The sequence below is a fragment of the Pseudochaenichthys georgianus genome, chromosome 20 (assembly GCF_902827115.2).
Source record: "Pseudochaenichthys georgianus chromosome 20, fPseGeo1.2, whole genome shotgun sequence".
Classification (NCBI taxonomy): Eukaryota; Metazoa; Chordata; class Actinopteri; order Perciformes; family Channichthyidae; genus Pseudochaenichthys; species Pseudochaenichthys georgianus.
The window spans coordinates 23,593,720-23,616,439 of NC_047522.1; the positions used below are offsets into that span (position 1 = coordinate 23,593,720).

Here is a 22,720-nt window from a genome sequence, read left to right on the forward strand (position 1 = left end):
CCTCTGTCCTTAGACCCTCTGTCCTCAGACCCTCTGTCCTTAGAGACCCTCTGTCCTCAGACCCTCTGTTCTTACCCTCTGTCCTCAGACCCTCTGCCCTTAGACCCTCTGTCCTCAGACCCTCTGTCCTCAGGCCCTCTGTCCTTAGACCCTCTGTCCTTAGACCCTCTGTCCTTAGACCCTCTGTCCTTAGTCCCTCTGTCCTTAGACTCTCACATCGTACAAGGAAACACTTCCAGAGAAACCCCACAGTTTAAAGGGAACATGGGAGAAACCTCAGGGAGAGCAGCAGAGGAGGGATCCTCTCCCAGGACGGACAGACTGCAATAGATGCCGTGTGTGAATCCAAGAGATAATACATTTCACAGCATATAGACCGAATGTTAGGAAATGCATGTGTCTGTAATGAGAAGATGAGTCCACGAGGATGTCAGCTACAATCCTGAGGAAGCCATCAGGGAAGCAGCAAGACGAGACCCAGGCAGGACCACAGAGACAAGTTCAGCCACGACCCGAAGTCCACGACTTAATCCAGAACTCAGGATAGAGGATCCAGGACACAGGATAGAGGATCCAGGACACAGGATAGAGGATCCAGGACACAGGACCACAGCAAGAGGATCAGCCTCGACTCCGGATCCCGGCGTAGATATAGATACAAAACAAGACAAGATGTGGCTGGGTTAATGAGAACAAGAGAATACACAGACACAGACAGACGGAAGAACGAGCACTCCCGTAGGACAGGCTGAGGGCAAAGGGTAGCAAGTGAGAGAGCTATCAGCGCCGTGCACTCTGGACAGAACACACTGAGGGATTCAAGTAAATACAGTTTGGATCTGTGGCGCTGAATCACCGCCACCAGTGTGCAGACTCCTGGGTGTGTCGTTCACATTGACCGCACGTAGATGTGAAGGCAGAGCTGTGATGTAGCACTGGATGAGAGGCTGCCTTGTGTCTGTCAGATGGCTGATAACCCGTGCTGGTAACGAGGGGCTTCTCCAAAGAGCCGTGCCCATGCCTCCATGCACCTCAAGCATTAGCAGGATGTGCACTTTTTAATAGTCGCCGTTAAAAGGGAAGTATACCAGTAAATGTGTGTGTGTGTGTGTGTGTGTGTGTGTGTGTGTGCGTGTGTGTGTGTGTGTGTGTGTGTTGTGTGTGTGTGTGTGTGTGTGTGTGTGTGTGTGTGTGTGTGTGTGTGTGTGTGTGTGTGTGTGTGCGTGTGTGTGTGGGTGGGTGTGTGTGTGTGTGTGTGTGTGTGTGTGTGTGTGTGTTACTGTGTGTGTGTGTGTGTGTGTGTGTGTGTGTGTGTGTGTGTGTGTGTGTGTGTGTGTGTGTGTGTGTGTGTGTGTGTGTGTGTGACTGTGGTGTGTGTGACTGTGTGTGTGTGTGTGTGGTGTGTGTGTGTGTGTGTGTGTGTGTGTGTGTGTGTGTGTGTGTGTGTGTGTGTGTGTGTGTGTGTGTGTGGACTGTGTGTGTGTGTGTGTGTTACTGTGTGTGTGTGTGTGTGTGTGTGTGTGTGTGTGTGTGTGTGTGTGTGTGTGGTGTGTGTGTGTGTGTGTGTGTGTGGGTTGTGTGTGTGTGTGGGTGTGTGTGTCTGTGTGTGTTTTAATAGTTGCCGTTAAAAGAAAAGTCTGTATACCAGTACACATGTGTGTGTGTGTGTGTGTGTGTGTGTGTGTGTGTGTGTGTGTGTGTGTGTGTGTGTGTGTGTGTGTGTGTGTGTGTGTGTGTGTGTATATGTGTGTGTGTGTGCGCGCATGCGTGTGTGGGTGTGTGTTTTAATAGTTGCCGTTAAAAGGAAAGTCTGTATACCAGTAAACATATGTGTGTGTGTGACTGTGTGTGTGTGTGTGTGTGTGTGTGTGTGTGTGTGTGTGTGTGTGTGTGTGTGTGTTGTGTGTGTGTGTGTGTGTGTGTGTGTGTGTGTGTGTGGTGTGTGTGTGTGTGTGTTGTGTGTGTGTGTGTGTGTGTGTGTGTGTGTGTGTGTGTGTGTGACTGTGTGACTGTGCGTGCGTGCGTCTGCCTCTGCTGGGGCTTACACAGCAGCTGTGGCCGAGGCTATCTGTTGCTAGGCGCTGTGAGACAGCTGCATACGGCAGGGAAAGGCGAAGCCAGCGGGGGGGCAGCGAACAGGAGGGAAGTGGCGGAGACGTGATGCGGCCGGTCTGAGCCGCTGCTCAGTGACATCATGTAGGAGCATCAACAAGGAGAGTGTGTGAGGAAAGGAGAGAAGAGTGTGTGAGGAAAGGAGAGAAGAGTGTGTGAGGAAAGGAGGATGTGTCTATACGCCACATAGGTTTGTAAATGTTTAGACTGTAAGTGTAAATATCGCTACTACCTCTGCGTTCACCACTCCTATTCATTTATTTATTTTACTGCAGTGAGAGTTGTACTTTACAAATAGATATATTCTATTTTATGAAGCCTCTGTTAAACGAGGAAAGGACACTGCCTGATTGAGCTTCAGAGTAAACCACGTATTGGAGAGGCCCTCTTTGGGGGTTGCCCTCTCCTGTAGAGTGGTTTATAGGTTTTAGTGCATGTCAATGGTCTGCAAAGGATGTGTTCCCTGCAGATGGAGTTTCACATAAAGACCTTTTGAACATTGACGCATGGAAACAGGAGAGACACTAAGTACAAATACGAGACGAATATGTCCTCTGTAATGCGTTGGTCAAGTGTTATATTGTTTCTCTGCCACGGCCTCTCTCACGCCACAGATTGGTGTTTCTACAGATTGTAAAATAGCATACATCCCTGTCCATGGTGCTGAAGGCTGCCACTGAGCGTGCTGAAGGCTGCTGCTGAGCACACTGGACACAGCATCGGTTCAACCAGCACGGAAGAGAGCTTTGCCTTGGTGAGATCCACTATGATCTCGCTCCAGGGCTGAGGCACTTGAGCTGAAAGCAAGTATTCATTTTACTTTATGTGGGGAATACAAAAGTGGTCTCGCTCCGTTGCCAGGGAAAGTAAAAGAAAATGAATGTAGCAACCGTTATTCAGAGTGCAAAGCAGAACATATGCTAATTGGGTTGTTGTGTACTCTCCCGTCTGCATTAGCTGGAGACTAAACCGGTAAGTATGGATCGAATGCACAGGTGCCGTTCGTGGACAGCGGAGCCGCGTGTCCACGCAGCGTTGGCCCCGGGTGCTTTCTGCAGCCTTGAGTATGTGTTTCTAATGTTTGTTCCAACTAAGGCTGAGCTCAGCTGCGGTCTCTGCACATGGAACAAGTGTCAGCACTACTGAAAGCACTTGCATACATTACTCGTACTCACACACATCCCTAATCCTCCCTGAAAGACACACAGTGTTCCCCGCCTTCTCCCCACACTTATATTGTTGGCATGCTCCCACCTGATCTCCACCAAGTACCTTATTAACTACTTGAGACGGGTTCTGCTGGCGGCCCCTGGAGACCTGATTAGGCTAATAAAGCATATCCACCGGCATGTACTGCTCGTTGATTGGGCCAATTAAGAAGGCGACAAACCCTGGACGTATTCTCCACGCAGACGCTCGTGTTATGATAATGAGGCGGGTCTCCAAACTGGACTTGAAACCTGATGAGAGAAGCCTGTGTTCAAAACCTGCCACGAGCGTTTCGGCAGAGGGGGTGTGTGACACTGACAGGTGGATCAAGAGAGACGTTGCAGAGCTACCTGTCGGCGCTGTCACGTTGTCAGAGATGAAGTGGGGTAAACAATCTGCCTGTGATTACATCCAGCGTGGATCTGGACATATCCTGTAGTCACCACCGTGTCCTGCGTGGGTTTCTGCCGACACTGCGGTGCCAATAGCTATCTGACTGTCGGCAGTGTAGCAAATAAACACTCCTGATGTGGACCAGGAAGTACAGGGATACCGGAGGGCATTGCATCAGCATAAGAGCAGGGTTGGGAGGGTTACTTTGTAAATGTAATCAGTTACTGATTACTGATTACATGGCTCTGAAAGTAATCCGAATACAGTTACAGTTACGTGTCTTAAAAAAGTAACGTAATCAGATTACTTTTAGATTACTTTTGGATTACTTTCTTTTTCCATCACAGATGGGTATGTTTTGGTGAACAGGAGACACAAAAAGCAAAAGGAAACTGAACGTGTTTTTACCGTTTTAATGGCTTATCAAGAGCACACTGAAACATCACATCTGAAACGATGTAACAACATAATACACTTTTTGGGGATGCAGCTTGGGATGTGAGGAGTGAGGACACGGCTTAGAACGGGCGTGTCGCCTTCTGTCCTGCCAGTGTTGGCAGGACATTAATTAAAATGTCGAACTCGGACTTCATTTTAAGGACATTTTGGCCAGGGGTGTAGAGCTATATTTGTTTAAGCACCGGATTGGCAAAACAGGAGAGTGTGCACCAGTCTGCCTTGATCTATGAATTCATGTCCGTGACACTCACAGTATTTGCTGCCCACAGCTGTTTTATAGAAGGAAAACCTCCTTCACTTCATGAAATCTCTGCAGCACCAGGAGGCAGCGGGAGAGTTAACTCAGCCTCTGAGAAGACGAGCTCGCACCGCCTTCACTGTGTTTACCTTCAGAAATAATCATTAGTAAGGCTAAAGAGCGACCGCAGGCTGAGGTGTTTTAACCACACACACCTCTATATAGGCTACACACACGCGATTTAAACACAGACTTGTGTTCCTCCATGTTTCGTTGTTATTGTTCCAGTGAGCGAGCGGACCCGCGATTTTTTTTCAAACGCTTTTTTGGCCCATCTGCGGCGGCAATAGGTTTTGTGGGCTGTGATGATTCGGCTGTACCTTTAGTAATGAATATTAAATGTTGTGAGGAAATTTTTCCACCAAAAATTCCAATAAGTAATCCAAAATGTATTCACTTCAGGTTTACGAAAGTAACTGTAATCAGATTACTCGTTTTTCAAATGTAACGCGAGCTGAATACAGTTACTTGATTTTTGTATTCTGATTACGTAACGCCGTTACATGTATTCCGTTACAACCCAACCCTGCATAAGAGGCATGTCCACGGTTCAAAGCCTGCTAAACAGAATAGCAGTAGAGTAGGGGGGGTTTGCGGGGAAAGAATATTTGACTACATCATGGCCTTAGGGGAGAGAAGCTAAGTCCTCCCCCCCTAGCAGACCACCAAGGGAACTTATTACGGAAAGAATGCATTGGGTGTCCTCACACGAGAAACAGGTATTTTTTCGCGTGCCTGCTAATTAGAAAACAAGCGCTTGATAAGAGTCACAAAAGGTAAGATAGCTTTACATGTGTGCCTGGAAGGTAAGTAGCCTAGCTAGCGTGTATGCTATAGCGACTGATGTGGTTCAATGAAGGGACACAAAACTTAGACCCTCTTAACGCTGACTACTGTCCATATTTATTCAGAGGTAAGGGGAAAAGGGAGGGACCAGTACAAACTATATTTAATAGATGTTCCGGTATATATTAGTATGTATTTTCATTTCATTTGTATTTGTTCTGTTCATGGTATGCAAAGCTTAATGTATAATAATTGTTAACAGAACATGTCTCTGTGTAAACACACCATGGACCGAAAAGGAGCCGGGAGAAGAAAATAATCTTATATTACCTGCCGCTTAGGATAATAAGAGAAACACAGAAAATACTTATTTCCCACTTGACAGAAAACGGAAAGAAACAAAAACCAACAACACCAAAACATCACATTGTTACATCTTAGTGTCTCTACTTTAAAGAGTCCTCTCCTGCTGATGTTCAGGTGCATATCAGTATGTAGTGTCTCTACTTTAAAGAGTCCTCTCCTGCTGATGTTCAGGTGTATATCAGTATGTAGTGTCTCTACTTTAAAGAGTCCTCTCCTGCTGATGTTCAGGTGTATATCAGTATGTAGCGTCTCTACTTTAAAGAGTCCTCTCCTGCTGATGTTCAGGTGTATATCAGTATGTAGTGTCTCTACTTTAAAGAGTCCTCTCCTGCTGATGTTCAGGTGTATATCAGTATGTAGTGTCTCTACTTTAAAGAGTCCTCTCCTGCTGATGTTCAGGTGTATATCAGTATGTAGTGTCTCTACTTTAAAGAGTCCTCTCCTGCTGATGTTCAGGTGTATATCAGTATGTAGTGTCTCTACTTTAAAGAGTCCTCTCCTGCTGATGTTCAGGTGTATATCAGTATGTAGTGTCTCTACTTTAAAGAGTCCTCTCCTGCTGATGTTCAGGTGTATATCAGTATGTAGTGTCTCTACTTTAAAGAGTCCTCTCCTGCTGAAGTTCAGGTGTATATCAGTATGTAGTGTCTCTACTTATAAAGAGTCCTCTCCTGCTGATGTTCAGGTGTATATCAGTATGTAGTGTCTCTACTTTAAAGAGTCCTCTCCTGCTGATGTTCAGGTGTATATCAGTATGTAGTGTCTCTACTTTAAAGAGTCCTCTCCTGCTGATGTTCAGGTGTATATCAGTATGTAGTGTCTCCATGCTTTAATTTTCAAAAAGCTCTTTATTTTTCTCATGCCTGTGCTGCAGCACCTCTTTTCACCCTCTGTCTGCTCTGATTGGTTAGCTGGCTGGCTCTGTTGTGATTGGTCAACCGCTTAGAGATGTCCCCCCGCCCCCTTAGCATATCACAATCAAGGTGTTAGGAATGATGACACATGATCCGGAGTCCAATCACTTAAAGAACATTAAAGGGAAATGGAAACACTTTTCAAACTGCTTTCCATGCGACAATATTACCATTAGGAAATGTATTTATCTAGTCTATTTCCAATGTAAACGATCGAGATACGCAAATTTACTTTTTGAAATACGTGCCTAATGACCATGGGCGCTTCCATTGCTCCGGGACTTTTCCAGTGACGTCACTGATTGGGTACGGCTTCCTGGGCCAAAGCTCAATAACAAACAACATGGCGTGCAATGCACCAGTAGTTTACATTACAAGAAAACGGTCGTCGTCAGGAGTTTATTGTATTGCCCCAGGCTGCACAAATGGATTTTATACGAAGAAGGAAGAAGTACATTTCCATAGGCTGCCACTAAAGGATGAGAAGCTGCTCAAAGTCCAGTCTGGATGCCTGGTTCAATACAAAACATTGGATTTGAAGCCAGGATCTGTTCCCACAATATTCGATTTCTCAACGTATGCAGTCGGGAACACCGACCGTCCCAGCACGTCGGCCGCGCAAGACAATGACAGTGTCAACAAACGTGAAGTTCGAGCCACCAAACGAGTTGCTTCAACTGCCGAGAGAGAGGTAAATATTGCAGCACTACCAGATTACTAGCTCACACATGTATTTACTGACACAGTGTGACCTTATTAATTAACGCAATCGCGTCCAAACTAAATGGTAGCTATTATTATGACGCACAATAGAGAATTGGGGGTGTTCTATAGCTCAACTAATTAAACTGGCATACACACGCTCATCTGTCGAAAACAGCCCTAAAAAGGCTAGTATTGCTATTGATGGATGGTATTGCAGGACCCAGAGCGCGCGGAGCACAGAGCGGACAGCAGATAACGGAATTGCAGTTGTATTGCTTATAGATTATCAGAACATTTCAAAGGGGACACAGCCCCATTGGATATTAACCTATGGATTAACTACATCATCGTTTTTATCGTTGTAATGCCATTGAAGACCAGTTTAGACCAGACAATGAGGAAGGTAAGCCGTTAGCCTGGCGTATGTTAGTACCTAGCGCCACTTGTTTTGATGTACGTTTTTGTGGATAACCTCGCGAGTTTGTATCTTTCAGTGTTGAGGTGGGCACCGTTAGATTCTGTGTCTCCTTGCGATCATAAACGATGTGTTGGATGTGCGGCTAGGATAAGTAATAAGGGAGCTAGGAGTGATTATCGGTGCAGTAATAGGTTAGCATTTTCGCTCGGGGCTAATTCAGAGGCTCACTGTTAGCATTGTGTTTAATTGTTTTATTCCGGATCGTATGCCACTCTATTCGACCGAATCGGTTCATAAGCATAGGCCATGGGATGCCTGGTAACTGTAGATGCTTCCACATCAATGTCATCTCCCGACGAATAGTCAAATTCATCGTTCAAAACGTCGATCTCATTGCAAAATTCCTCCATCGCTGCCATATCTGCTACGTTGTGTTGACTTCCGGTGGAGCGAAAACACAGACAGTGACGTCACCATGTGGGACTCCCCTAATGGCGGCGGCCTGGTCCCGGAATTCCCCACCCGGCCGGCGGATAATTAATTTTCTTTTGGCGAGTAATATCATATACAATAAATATTACGATCAATATCCATTGTAAAATGAATAAACTACCGGAATATTATAACTGTAATTGGTGTTTCCTTTCCCCTTTAAAGGCACTTGAAAAGTTGTGTTGTAGTTTTTCTTTGCAAATCCATTCAATATACAAGACTAAGAGCGTACAGACAAGCTGCAATTTGTGCAAACGCCAACATCATTTAGCATGCTAACATTTGCTAATGAGCGCTAAATTCAAAGGGCTGCTAAACCAAAGTTAGGAAGATTCATCCTTTAGGGACTGTGATTGTGAATGTCATATAACACTCCCTCTAATACAGTGATACATAGGTTCGTCTCGACCAAAGTAGTGAATGTACACTGCCTAGGAACAAATTGCTAGCATGGTTAAATCCTTAATCAGCTTCTCAAATTAAACTCTTTTTGAGTTGTCTCTTTTTGATTCTCATGATTCTTGCTATCCAAATTCAAAATCAAACACATGTGGTTGTACCAACATTATCTGCTGAACTACACAGAACCCTTTGTGTTAGGTATGTTCCCTAAGGCTTAGTCCTAGATCTCCTCTCGTCCCGTCTCTGATGCTCCGTCCTTCAGGTGTGGCCTGGATGTGACACACAGCTGCCACAGTGGCCTGGTTTCACACCTTGACTGCCCCCCCCCCCCCCTCTGCAGACAGCAGCCTGGGAAACCACAGGCCACCAGGCTGGCGCCAGCCTGTACGGCTTGGAGCAGGGCAGCCGGCCCAATCAATACCTCTGCATTTCCTGTCCATTTGCTCAGGTCTCTTCATTAATAATTACTGCTTGGCGGAGCTTCAATGCGCTCGCTGGCTGGGCCAAGGGGAGAGGCTGTGTGACCTTTCCCCGCCCCTGGGTCCACTTGGATCACATACACAGGTGTGGGGACAGACATAATAAGGCAACACAGATGACATTATTCCTGATTCATGCCCTTTCCCTCTGTGAAGAGAACATCCCGCAAAACGACTTAAAAAAAACCTAAAACCTGCTAGAACATGACTTTGAGACATTTCTGGATTTAAGCTTCTCTTCAATTTAGCACACACCCACTACATCCAGCAGCTATGGTTTCAGCATCCTCTGAGGTGTACAGTAATGAGCGGGTGAACCTGGGTGAAGTGATCAGCTGCCGTTCATGGCACATTTTCCAGATGACAATAACAATACTACAAAACATCTTACATTACGTTCTGCCTGGTATGTGCCCTAGCTGATAAGCCAGGTGGTAATAAACTGCCAGGTTTTTAATGCAGCTTGGCGTGAGATTTTCTCCACCCGGAGAGGAAGGTACGTGTTGGAGCCGACACAATGCATGACATGATGCTGAAGTAATGTGTTTTTATTCCTTGTTTTTAAAGATGACCATTTATGGATACAGCCATTGCATTTCTGATGCACACCGTCATCCCCGGCAGAGCAAAACCGTTTCTCCAGCAGTCGGCACCTGGCACAAAATAAGTTGATTTGTTTCGTAAGTGTCAACAGTTCAGTGCTCCTCATCCTGTTGCGGACAAAGACACTCTGTGTGTGTACGTGTGTGTGTGACCACAGGTCAGAATTTGGTGATGGCAGAGGCGATGTTCTCCAAGCCGGATCGAGCCTCGGAGGAGGGGAAAGCCTGGATGGCCTCCAGAGCCTTGTTGCCATGGTAACAGCATAAGTCCATTGCTGTGCTCACGCCTTTCTCCGACTTAACCGCTGCCAAAAGCTGTCGAGGGATGAAAACACACGTTAGTTTGTCACCGTTAGTGTCACTCCTGTTACTATCCAGCTGCAAAGTGTTAAAGAGACAGCGAAAGTTACCCTTAAAGTAAGGGACTCTTAAGTACCTGGATTGAACTGAAGCAAAAGCAGAGAGCCACTGTATAACACAATCATGTACGGTTATTGCACGCTGCCCCGGCACCGCTGGAGGCAGCCTACTGCTTTTAACTACATGGGGAACATGTCAGACTCATCGCGGTGAATTATATTTAAAAGATTAGTAGCGAATGCACAGAATGTTTTATTATCTTATGTTTCTAACCTTTCATCTCACAGATCCTCTGTCTCTGCTGTTGTTCATTGTGGCATCAGATCACTGCACAGCAACTTAAATGTGCCAAAATGATGATGTTATTATATGTACTTGCCCAAAGATATTGAAAGTGTGTGTGATAACTTTATCCACACACTTTATTATATAATGTTTTTATGTTTCAATGTTATTGCCGTAATATGTGAATTATTTTAGAGAGGCCCTATTATGCTCCTTGGGGTTTCCCCTTTCCTGTAGTCTGTAATATAGCTTTGTTACGGCTACAATCCCAAAGTTCCCTCCAGAGGGAGTTTTCTCCCCCTTAAAAATGCCTCCATTGGACACCTTTGTTTACTTCCCTAACATATAGGGGTGTAACGGTTCACAAACATTTCGGTTCGGTACGTACCTCGGTTTATAGGTCACGGTTTGGTACAGCAATTTTTTTTATCACAAACATAAAATATTTTTTGGGGGTTTTTAATTATGTCTCCTGCTGTGGAGAGAACACCTCTCGCTAGGGACAGAGGTAGCAGATACAGCCAGGTAGCGCTTTGCTACCATGGCAACATAAGGATATTTGACATTTGTAATAGCTTTGGCTCGGTCTGAACGTTTTGCGAGTGGTGGAGGCTTAAATGCTAGTGGGAGTCGGGTTTGCACTTCAGTCTTTTTTCTTTTGGTACCGGTGATATTCACGTTCGGATGATGCCTTTTCAAATGAGTGTGCAAGTTTGATGTATTGCCAGCCGCGTAACCAATTTGAGTTGAATAATGCCGACAAACAGCTTTGGTTCGGTCCACCTGTCTTTGTCCGTCATCCTTTTACGTAACTGCGAAACCAAAATGTTCCCAAACCGGAGACTTCAATGATGCTGGAGGATTTTCGAGCTCAACTTTATCTGCGTTCGACATTTCGACAGTTCCTCAAATGACTGACTACATTTGAACGCATCCCTGTGACCAGCTCTCATAGTATGCCTCTCGTCCAATGAAATGACTTGGTCGCTCTATGACGTGCTGAACCCAATGTGAGCAAATTACTCTGAATGCTGCGACGCAGCACCTGAGATTACTTACAAAAAGTTGTTTACGTTCTCAATTTTTTACGTTTAACGTTATATTCGTTCGTACACTTCGGTACACACCTGTACCGAACCGAAGGGCCCATACCGATTAATTTCGGTACGAATACGTATACCGTTACACCCCTACTAACATAGTGACATCACTATGTAACACCTATGCTGCTATTGGCTAGCACTCTTACGAATTGTACGTGATAGAGAAGTCCCGCCCTTTAGCCTAAGCAGTTGACCAATCACAACAGAGCCAGCCAGCTAACCAATCAGAGCAGACTGGGCTCTGGTTCAGACAGAGGGTGAAAAGAGGTGCTGCAGTACAGGCAGTATGAGAAAAATAAAGAGCTTTTTGAACATTAAAGCATGGAGACATGTCACAGTAGAGACACAACATACAAACATTAGGGCAATAAGCATAATTGAGCGCCTTTAAACTGCTGTCAAAGTACATCTAGTTACAAAAAAAGAACCTTCACTCTCAATAGGCAAGGCAAGGCAAGTTTATTTATATAGCACTGAAATAGCAAATGAAAGACATTAAGAAAATGGCATTTAAAATCAGTCATTAAAAAGAAAAGCTAATAAATTAAACATTAAAAGAAAAAATACATGGATAAAAGTTACAGTGCAGTCTAAGATATGAATAGTTCAATTAAAAGCAGAGACAAAAAGATAAGTCTTCAGCCTGGATTTAAAAGTAGTCAGAGTTGCAGCGGACCTGCAGGTTTCTGGGAGTTTGTTCCAGATATTTGGAGCATAATAACTGAACGCTGCTTCTCCATGTTTAGTTCTGACTCTGGGGACAGAAAGCTGACCAGTCCCTGAAGACCTGAGAGATCTGGATGGTTCATAATTTAGCAGGAGGTCAGAAATGTATTTTGGGCCTAAACCATTCAGTGCTTTATAAACCAGCAGCAGTATTTTGAAATCTATTCTTTGACACACAGGAAGCCAGTGTAAAGACTTCAGAACTGGAGTGATGTGATCCACTTTCTTAGTGTCAGTGAGGACTCGAGCAGCGGCGTTCTGAATCAGCTGCAGCTTTCTAATAGATGTTTTAGTGAGACCTGTGAAGACACCATTGCAGTAGACGAGTCTACTGAAGATAAAAGCATGGACAAGTGTACCCCACATGTCATATTTCTCAACTCAGATGTGTATTTACCTATAGAAACAAAGTTGTTTCTGTCCTTTAGGTAGGATTCAAACCAATTTAGAACTGTTTCCGAAAGTCCCACCCAGTTTTCCAGTCGGTCTAGTAATATGTTGTGGTCAACAGTGTCGAACGCAGCACTGAGATTTAATAATACTAACACTGAAGTTATGCCACTGTCTGTGTTTAAGTTGATGTCATTGAAGACCTTTACAAGAGCAGTCTCAGTGCTGTGGTTTGGACGAAAGCCTGACTGGAACACATCGAAACAGTTATTTAAATGCAAGAAGTTACTCAACTGTTGAAAAACAACTTTTTCAATGATTTTACCTAGAAATGGGAGGTTTATATGGGCCTGTAATTGTTCATTACTGAAGCATCTAGATTATTCTTTTTTAAGAGCGGTTTAATGACTGCAGTTTTCAGGGCCTGTGGACAAATACCTGAGTGAAGAGATTTGTTTACTATATGAAGTAGATCTGAGGCCATGCAACGAAAAACATCCTGTTGGAATAATATCAAGGCAGCGGGAGGAGGATTTCAGAAGTTGAATAATGTCCTCCAGGTTTTTATCATTAATCTGATTGATCTGTGTCATGACACAATAGTGTCTTTGTATACAAGACCTGGGACTTACAAACACACACAACATATACATTTTATAAGTGAAAACATGATGTCAGATCAGCCCTAACCAACAGCTTGAGTATTCAGACTGGGAGAATGTGGGTGTCTCTTTGTGCCTCTCTCCTGGTGTGTTGGACATCTTTTGCTGAGGGCGTTTTAACCTCCCGAAGGCCTTTCCTCTTTAACAAAGCCTGCGGGTGCTGAACTCTGCATCACCTGCTCTGCTTACTGTATGTATGCATGTTGGTATGGATGTGTGAGCATATGTTTATGTGTGTATATGTTTATATAGATATATATTTATTCGTTTTATGTGGAAATGCACTGCGAGGATTGCTTTTTTAAATTTCGTTGTACCTGGTGCGATGACAATAAAGGAATTCTATTCTATTCTAAAACTAAAATATGTTCCACCCTCATGTCCCACTTGTTATTTGTTCTGCATTGACTTAATGTATCCTGTATCTCAGTTGACCTTATAAGTTCCACATCCATCCATTTTCTGATGTCCCTACATGAAGAGAGTCATGTTGCGTGATGCTTTTTATTCACTTTGTTTAATTCTACTCACTGATCTAATCACTATCTCAGTGAATGGGTTGAAGCTTCTGAAAGGCTTTAGGCAAAAGTAAGTCATCCTCCCTTTTTCAATGTAGTCAGATTTTATTTTATTATTAGTGTGAATATTAATGTCTTTAGATAATATTCACGTTCACCAATTTTGGAACCTATGGAAGCCCATTTCTGCCAATGTGATGTAAAAAAAAAGATTCTGTGAGTCATTTTTAGCCCTGCTGTCATGTTCGGGTCAAATGTGACCGATTTCCTACTTGAATCAATCATAAATAATGTGTTTAAGGCCTCCGCAGAAGGCATTTGAACATATCAAATTGCTGATCACCACTTTCATTGAATTTTGAGTGGTTTAGTTCACTTTGTAACACCTATGATGTTCCTGTTCAAAAATGACTGCCATAGCAAATGAATGGGTAACCCTAGATTATGTTTATCCATCAGATAGTACACACCCAAAATGTACTAAATGTTAATTTACTTATTCACGTAAACCAGTAGTCTGAGACATTGTTTACAGATTAAAAGGGGGTTCAATCAAAATTGGTGATGATTAATGTTTTTTGTACGGTCAAATCTAAGCGGGAACACTAAAGGGGGAGAAACGAACACGACAGCAGGGATAATTAGATCAGTCATTGAAATCATCACTTGATACCGCAACATAGTCAATATTATTAGAACGTTTTAATTCTTTCAATAGTCAGTCATTATTTCTAGATATTCGTTTTAATACCTCTAAAAAGGTAACAAAATAATACTATAACTATAAATGTAATCTAGTACATATTACACTTTAATTGTAATCTTATTGCTTCCATAGAACTTGCTTTCACCCAAATGGAAAAGCTGTAAAATGGGAGTTTCTGCAAACAATGATAGTTATTAAATCAAAATGATGGAGATGAAAGCACATGACAAAGTTCCTGCAGTTATGCGCCCCCATCTCTGTTCTGAATCAAAAACTTTACACTCAAGGTCTTTCTTGTTCCTCCCCAAAATGGTATCCCTCCCCGTGTGCTGCTCTCAGCTTTCCTCCTTGTGTCCCCTCATCTCTCCTTCCCTTCAAACCTCTCCCTCTGTCCCCTTTTTTGCTGAAGGAGATTCTCTCACAATGCCACTGTCTCAGAGCCTCGGTGTCTCCTCCGTAAATAGGCCTCGGTAACTAATCCTTCCTGCTCTGGTTTCAGGCGGGACCAGATAACCCCCACACCACCATCAGACCCCTCCTCTGCAGCTCCGCTCTCCTCTTGCACCCCGATCAGCGATCACCCCTCACACATTGACTTTGGGAAGCTTGTTTCTCAACTTTGATATATGTTACAGCAAGAAAATGCCCTGTTCCTCTCTCTGTCAGAGGCCTTGCCGACTCGTAAACAGGTGAATATATGAAGGTGAAATGATAAAAGCTTAAACGCAGCACAGAGGCAACTGAGGATGCATATCTGGGTACAAGCATTTTTTAACATAGTGGAGTTCAGATTGTGAATAAAGGAATACATAAACCACGGGCTTACCTTTGAGTAATCCAGTTCATTCCTCCGTGTCTTTACCTTGAAGAGAAGAGAGAGTCATTATCAGTGACAGTACACAGGATTCAAAGGGTATAGAACATTAGGAGGAACAACTTTTAAATCAAGTCCATTTTGATTGAACTGAATATTGTTTTGTAATAAATTATGCATTTTTTTAAATATATCATTTGGGAAATAAATTATGTTTAAAAAAAGATATACTGAAAAACAAACATCTTTTGAAATTGACTACATTTTTGAAGAAAAAGAAATGAATCTCATCTTAAAAAATGTACCAACTATAAAAATCTAATTGCATTGGTTTAAGCTATGATTTTGACTCTGTAAAGTGTCTTTGAGTTTGTAGAAAAGCACTCTTAAAAAAAAAGCATTATTATTATTAGAACATTCATTCATTAAAATACCTCCAAGGCTTTCTTTTTCCCCTTATTTTCAAGGCTAAAACTTCTTAAAAATCCAGGCTGCTTGCATTGACAGTTTGGTTGCTTGTTGAAGAAAAATGCTGTTGTTTTTCTGAAAATGTTTGATCCATACGTAACATGAGTAAAATCATTTATCGTGTTATAGTAAAAAAACAAAACAAGATCTAAAAATGTCTTGTAATAAAGTGGCTTACATCTGTATGACAAGTCAGTTTATGACACGGACACAGGCTCAAAGGGGATAAATGAAACGGACCATTAACTTGATCAAAATCTGGTTTCTCTTGGTTTCATAGTTTTGTCAACATAGTCTTTTTGAGACATTATAATGTTGAAATGTTACACATTAAACCGCTAAAAAAACCTGTTACACTTTGAGATTATGCAAATTGAGCTCAGACAGCTACTCATTTGGCACGTAACACATCCCCTAGAACAGGGGTCGGCAACCCGCGGCTCTCGAGCCGCATGAGGCTCTTTAAGCCCTCTACTCTGGCTCCCTTGAGCTAAGAAGGAAATAAAATAAAAGTATTTGTATGACTATTTATATTTTGTTGCACGGTTGATAATATTTCGTATTTTTTTTTTGAGGTGATACTGTGACACATACATAAAAAACATAACGGTTTTAATTAGGTCAACTAAAATATGCATCATATCCTGCTACGGTCCCGCACCAGCGCCTTTTCTTGCAGGCGAATAACCAACCCAGTCTCACAAAAAAACATGTAATAACTACGTTGGTCCACAACGCAGGACGTAGTATTTCTACAAAAACGCCTCTGAAATTGTAAGATCCCTACGTTTTTTTTCACCATTCATTCCAATAGCTGGCGTCAAATTTCTCCCTGCAGAAAAAAGAAACATGGCCGAACTTCGTTTTATTCTCGGTGTAAAATGCCTATTTTAAAGTTAGTTTGGCCATTAAAATGCGTTTTGATGTCATTTGATGCGAGAAATATGAGTTGTTATTTCAGATTATGTGTGCAGTGGATGTACATGATCTTTAGTTTGCTAGTTATTACGAAGATTACTTCAGAAATTGTGTCCATTGTTACCAAGGTGGTTGCTAGGGACGCTGCTATCGATATTTCTGTTATGTTGTGTAACTGTTTAATGGTGTTATCTTTATTGCTACCCCCTTCCCCGTCAATGTATAGTGTTGGTCCACAGCGCAAACATATTAGTTTAACAAAATCCGCATCTAAAAGTGTGGCATAGATACGTTATTTTCCCCTGTGCAATTCTCCATTTACTCAACAATAACACATAATTATCCTTGTGTTTATTTATTTGTTTGATTAATAAACACACGTTGGAGTCCGTCAGGACCGAGGGCCGGAGCAGCTCATTTGCTTTACAGAATATTACACCCGGAAGTAAGTATTCTCTCCGCTTCGCTTGACAAACCCTGTGATAGTCCTCAAGCTCTGTGATTGGAGAGTGTGCAGAGCGTCGAACAGCACTTGAAATGGGATGGAACCACGGCAGACTGTCCAAAACTGGATTTGAACGGGTCCACGCGTCCCCCCCTCCCCCACCCCGTCCCCAGAACTACACATGCTGGCTATTGTGTTTCGCAACATGCTCTCTATCTATGGCACGTCTCTACTGGGAGTTGTAGTTTTAAAAGACATTTTCGTATTTCCCATAAAAGAAGTGGCCAGTATTAAACTGTGTACATCCCTGGAGGTTTAGGGGACAGGAAACACTCAAATTTAAAACATAATTAATAAATGGGTGAAAATTGCTTGTGCCCATAATGGGCAGCATTAATTATACCCACACGACAGCTAAGGTCAGAAGAGCTTTATTTTAACAGCTGGTCTTATGTCTGTGACCCCTCCTGTTGTCCATTGATGAGCCTGAAACATGCACTTGTCAAGGTTCAGAGGCACATTGTGCAAATATGGCAGTAGCCATCAATCATCTTAAGATAAGATATACTTTATTGATCCCAAGTTGGAACATTTGCGTTACATCAGCATGTGTAACAGTTGTAAATATGCAGTGGTGTTTATTTGCAAATCATTTAGTATAATCACATAAATTCTGTGTTTATATTGAATAATTCTGTGTTCTTTATTTATTGATTGTTCAATACCTGACAAGGCCGGAGATGAAACACTTGGGTCACAGGTTCCTCAACAGTGCATTACAAGACATCTATCAATATGTGTGTACCTCCACCATTAAACTGTCATATTCTGCACATTTCTTATACTATCTACATACATCTTATATAAGAGTATAATACATATGTATAATATCAGTTAAAATAAGTGCTTCAACATAGTTAACATTGCTGGAGGTATACACAAAGTTTTTCATTCATTGCATAACTACACCGTTTGTGTATATCATATGTCAATAAACCTTAGAAAATCTTGAAATCTTGAAAGGGATGTGAAAAATAGTCATTATATACAGTCTTTAATTAACTATTAGTAGAGAATAACGAGTAATGAATATACTTTATAGAGATCCTTAATATCTAATAATAAAAATAATGAAATTCAATAACATGCTTTAACCACTAGGTGTCCCTTTATTTCAGCTGTGCACCTTTATGGTGTAAATACAGCCCATCTACCAATTGGATCAAATATAAAAGTCAGCCGAATTAGTGTTGATACTGCAAGGACATGTATTGTGTGAAAAGATCCATGTCACGTTTCCAGTGTTGGCGGCAGTTCCTCATGTTTGTCTAGAAGTCTTCTCATCAGGGCTCTATAAATACAGAACTACGGCAGATATGTAACATTTAATGCAGCCGAACCGTGTATTACAATGCCGTTATGTGATGACCTCCAAGGAGAAAAGCAAGCACACTCGGAATAAAGTGTTTTCGGTCTGTTTCCGGTATTTGTTTATGACGATGTGAGTGAGATGTGAGACTGGGGAATTCAGGGCAAATAACGTATCTATGCCACAATTTTAGATACAGATTTTGTTAAACTAATACGTTTGCGCTGTGGACCAACACTATACATTGACGGGGAAGGGGGTAGCAATAAAGATTACACCATTAAACAGTTACACAACATAACAGAAATAATATCGATAGCAGCGTCCCTAGCAATCACCTTGGTAACAATGAAAACGTTGTATCGACACAATTCTTGAAGTAATCTTCGTAATAACTAGCAAACTAAAGATCATGTGCATCCACTGCACACATAATCTGAAATAACAACTCATATTTTTTTGTTATATTCCATGGAATGCTCTTAACGTCCCGATAGCAATGAATATATTAAATGCTTTGACAATAAATACATTAAAATATGTCATCTGTGGAAGCCGTAGTACTGTAAAAAGCACGACCAATCATTTTAGCCGGCCCGGCTAAAATAACTGGATGGCCTACCTGCCTGTCAGCCTTCCATCTGTGCACAAACTTATCTCGTGCCCTCATTGGTCATGTGCGCGTTCGTGTGTGTTGGAGGAGGGGCTCTGTAAATAAGTCGAGAGGGGTCTGCCTGCAGACCTCCACTCTCAGGACAGTTCCGGTGCAGACCTCCACTGTCAGTACAGGAAGTGACGATTCTGACGTGTGCTAGCTAATAGTGATGCTAATGATAGCTAATTCCTAATAGTAGTATGTGTGTCGTTTGTACAGTGCTGCTACTTATATGTTATGTAAAGCCTGCATACTTATGTGTTTTATTTCTGTATTGTTACAGTTTTACGGTAAGGTAAAAGAAGAACAGTAAAGTCAAGAAAGAAAACCTTGCATCTTTATTGGAGGACTTTTAAATGTTAGCTAACTGTCTAGCTACGCATAGGGATACGCGCTGTAAGGGCAGAACAGTTCAATCAATCTAAGTGATGAAAAGTGATACTTAACTGATATTAACTACATACAAGGTGTGGGTCGCGTTCGCCATTCGATCAGTGAGAGGAGAGGAGAAAAATGCAACAATAATTGTCAAAATCCATTAATATATGGATGGGGGGGGGGCTGGACACAGGCCGTGGGGGACACCCGAGACTGGGTAATGTCCCCGGAAAATGGGGGGAAAAAAGGTGTCTGAAAATAGGCACTCGTGAGGCGGGCAGAGTCCCCTGTTAACTCCCGTTACATTCCTCCATGGTGTAATTTGAGCGAAAAACTTTTACGAGAACCAGGCTGGGGGGGTCAAAAGGGCTTGACCAAGGCCGACCCAAAGTGCACGGTGGGCGGACTCATCACCTCCGTGATGAGTCTCCATTGTGATTTGAAAAATTCCATCAAACGAGTCCTTCGGTGGGCGGGAAAAAAAACGCGTCAGAATCGTCACTTCCTGTATGACAGTGGAGGTGTCCTGAGAGTGCAGCCTGCACCGGAACTGTCCTGAGAGTGGAGGTCTGCAGGCAGGCTCCCATGAGGAAGGCCCAATCCCAAACCACTCCCTCGACCCTACCCCTCCGTGACGGAGTGAACTCCGTCTGTAGCCACACTCGCAGCTCAACGAGGCTCCTCCTGTCAGATGGAGGGAGTAAACACAGCAGCAAGCTTTGGGACGGCCTCTCTTCTCTCCGGCAGAAACAGGAAATGCCGTAACTGTATGTAACAACGGTTTCAAATCAGCATCTCTTAGACAAAAAGTTTAAATGAATAACTCAAATAAAACTCCAAACATCTTTCATTGTGTTTCAAAGCTCTTTTAGTTTTAAACCTGATGTGTATAAGCTTCAGTTTTTGCAACGGTCTGTAAATATACACAACTTTATAATAAAATGCACACATTTACCTTTTTCTAGACTAAACACCTAAACACAGTTTGATCCTAAGTTAAAAACATATGGTTATCATGAGGCTGTTAACATCGCAGTTTATCAGTGGATGTTTGCTGGAACTACTTGTAAACAGCGTGTTTCCTGACGGACACACACAGCGTGACTCCGGTCAGGTAGAGACCGGTCTCAAGTCAGCACCGCCGCAGACTCGCTGTTTGAGGGCTTGATAGCCCACTCCCCCGGCCCCTCCACACTCGTTGCTTTGGAACAGCCCTCAATATGGCGGACCCTCTGCGTGAACGCGCAAACGAAGGGGTAGGGTGTAGGGGGCGGTTTGGGAATGGGCCGAAGTCTGAAGTAAGGGGCAGATTTTTTCCGGTTGTGTATTTTCAAATCCTAGCGCACTCAAGCTGGTTCCTCCAAAATTACCTACCCTACCTTTAACTCTTTTTAGGGTGCAGATATATGTTTTATTCATTTCAAAGTGGGCCCATTTTAATTATATATTTTCCCCTTCAAATGCGCAGAGGACTCCCCAAGTGCTGCGTTTCATTTATTTTAAAGTAGGCCTGTGTATTTTTTTAATTCTCCTTATAAGAGTTCTTTGTTTCTTATTAGAGGTTAACAGTTTTATATCATGTAATAAATAATAAATGCAACAAAACTGTAGTTTTTGTCTATGATATAACAATAAATACAACTTTATAAGCTATCAAGCTATGAAATATGTTTTGCGGCTCCAGACAAACATTTTTTTTGGAAAAGGGAGCAAAATGGCTCTTTTGGTCAAAAAGGTTGCAGACCCCTGCCGTAGAGCCTGTAGGGTTAGGTTAGGGTTAACCTTCCTTTCAAACAAAGAACACATGTAGGACGTATGTATGATGTCATTTCTGCAGTGGTGCCATTCCTACCTGCTGCAGCTGCTGACTCCACCGCTCCTGCCCGACAATCTGACGGTGGAAAACAACGGGGGCGGCGCTAAAGCTGAATGTCGCAGACTCTCCTGCGCTGCTCTTTACAAACGGCAGCAGGTCAGAGTTGAGCTGCAGGAGATGGAGCACATTCAGACTTAGATTACACCTCCAGACACCAATTACAGCCGCACAGGGGAGAGAACACTGAGTGAAGCTGTTAACGAGCAGGAACAGGACACTGTAAGGCACAGCTAGCCTGATGCTTGTCCTTCAAACACATCATTTCTGTCCCCCCGCTGAGATTCCTTGTAGCCGCTGGGGCCTGCAGACAGGCCGCTGCAGGGGGCCGCAGCAGGAGAGTGGGAGGGATACACATGGTTTTTAAGCCAGTACCAACAAAATCTGGCCGTTCAAAATACATATTGATCTGAGCATTGGCATGGCGCAGTAACATTACATAGCATTCTACCAAAGCAAATTACTCGTATGTGTAAACCTACTAGTACCTTAAAATTAAAATACCTTTTTACGTACAGTGGTCAGGAGTGAAGAAAAGCTATATCAAAGCCCCTGACACCTTGGGTTCAAATCCTCAAACCTCATTGGATAAAATATAAAATATCCCAAAATTCAAAAACTTTTGTGGAATATTAAAAATATATGGGGGGGGATCAGGCGACTCACCTTGTGGCCCATGGACAGGTGTTTGCCGAACGTGTAGGCCATACTTTGGGCCTCCTTGTCGTGTTGGGCCAGCTCCATGGCAGCTTGGCAGCTCTTGGCCAGCAGGGCACCATGGGACAGGAAGGTGTGCTCCTCCCACGCCTTCACATCCAGACTGTTCTCCTGTTGAGAAAAGAGGGGCGGAGACACTGAGCTGCCACTGATGCCACTGCGCAACTTCATCAGAACACCTCAAACAAAAAAAACTCGCTCATTTTTTCCGTGTTGAAGACTGTGCACCAGAAGTAAACACCAACATATCTACAAAAACCTCCGCAGTTATTCATTTGTTTTACTCATAGAGAAAAGGTGCATCTTAAATATTTATTGTAAGGTTTAAATTATTGCTCGAGCATTTTCTTGAATAACCAGACAGAAGAAGAAGTGGTCAGAACTGGAACTCTGTCTGAGTTACACAACATCACACTCCTGTGGGAAAGGACCCACTGCAGAACATTAAGAGAAACTCTGTTTACCATCTTCAATCCGTTATTGATCAAAATGTGTACTTTTTCTTATTAAACAGCTTGTAGCGCCTAGATTCAGAACCATTGACAAAGCAGTATTCATTTGAATTCTGTGCACAGCTGGAAACTATTGGAGGAGGATATTTGTTTGATATTTGGAGAATAAGGTGTGAATCACAACATTGGCAACAAGGGCTTTAGACACAGACGCACAATACTTGTTGGAATGCATTCTTTGTTGTT

General features: G+C 42.9%; 1 protein-coding gene across 1 annotated transcript; it reads right to left on the reverse strand.

Annotated features, from left to right (window-relative positions):
* Positions 1-9,566: 9,566 nt before the first annotated feature.
* Positions 9,567-22,425, reverse strand: LOC117465831 (all trans-polyprenyl-diphosphate synthase PDSS2-like). The gene is made up of 4 exons (XM_034108873.2): positions 21,972-22,425; positions 21,285-21,416; positions 15,212-15,247; positions 9,567-9,950 (listed from the first exon to the last, which is right to left on the reverse strand). Exons 1-4 carry the CDS (start codon positions 22,191-22,193, stop codon positions 9,795-9,797), a joined length of 546 nt encoding a protein of 181 aa, XP_033964764.1. The 5' UTR covers positions 22,194-22,425; the 3' UTR covers positions 9,567-9,794.
* Positions 22,426-22,720: the final 295 nt, after the last annotated feature.

What these genes read in the sequence shown, in the direction of transcription:
- LOC117465831 (XM_034108873.2), bottom strand. Translation starts at nt 22,193, where the DNA reads ATGAAGTTGCGCAGTGGCATCAGTGGCAGCTCAGTGTCTCCGCCCCTC. An exon ending in GGAGTCAGCAGCTGCAGCAG is followed by an intron (nt 15,248 to 21,284) that starts GTAGGAATGGCA and finishes CTTCTCTTCAAG; the next exon opens with GTAAAGACACGGAGGAATGA. An exon ending in ATGAACTGGATTACTCAAAG is followed by an intron (nt 9,951 to 15,211) that starts GTAAGCCCGTGG and finishes ATCCCTCGACAG; the next exon opens with CTTTTGGCAGCGGTTAAGTC.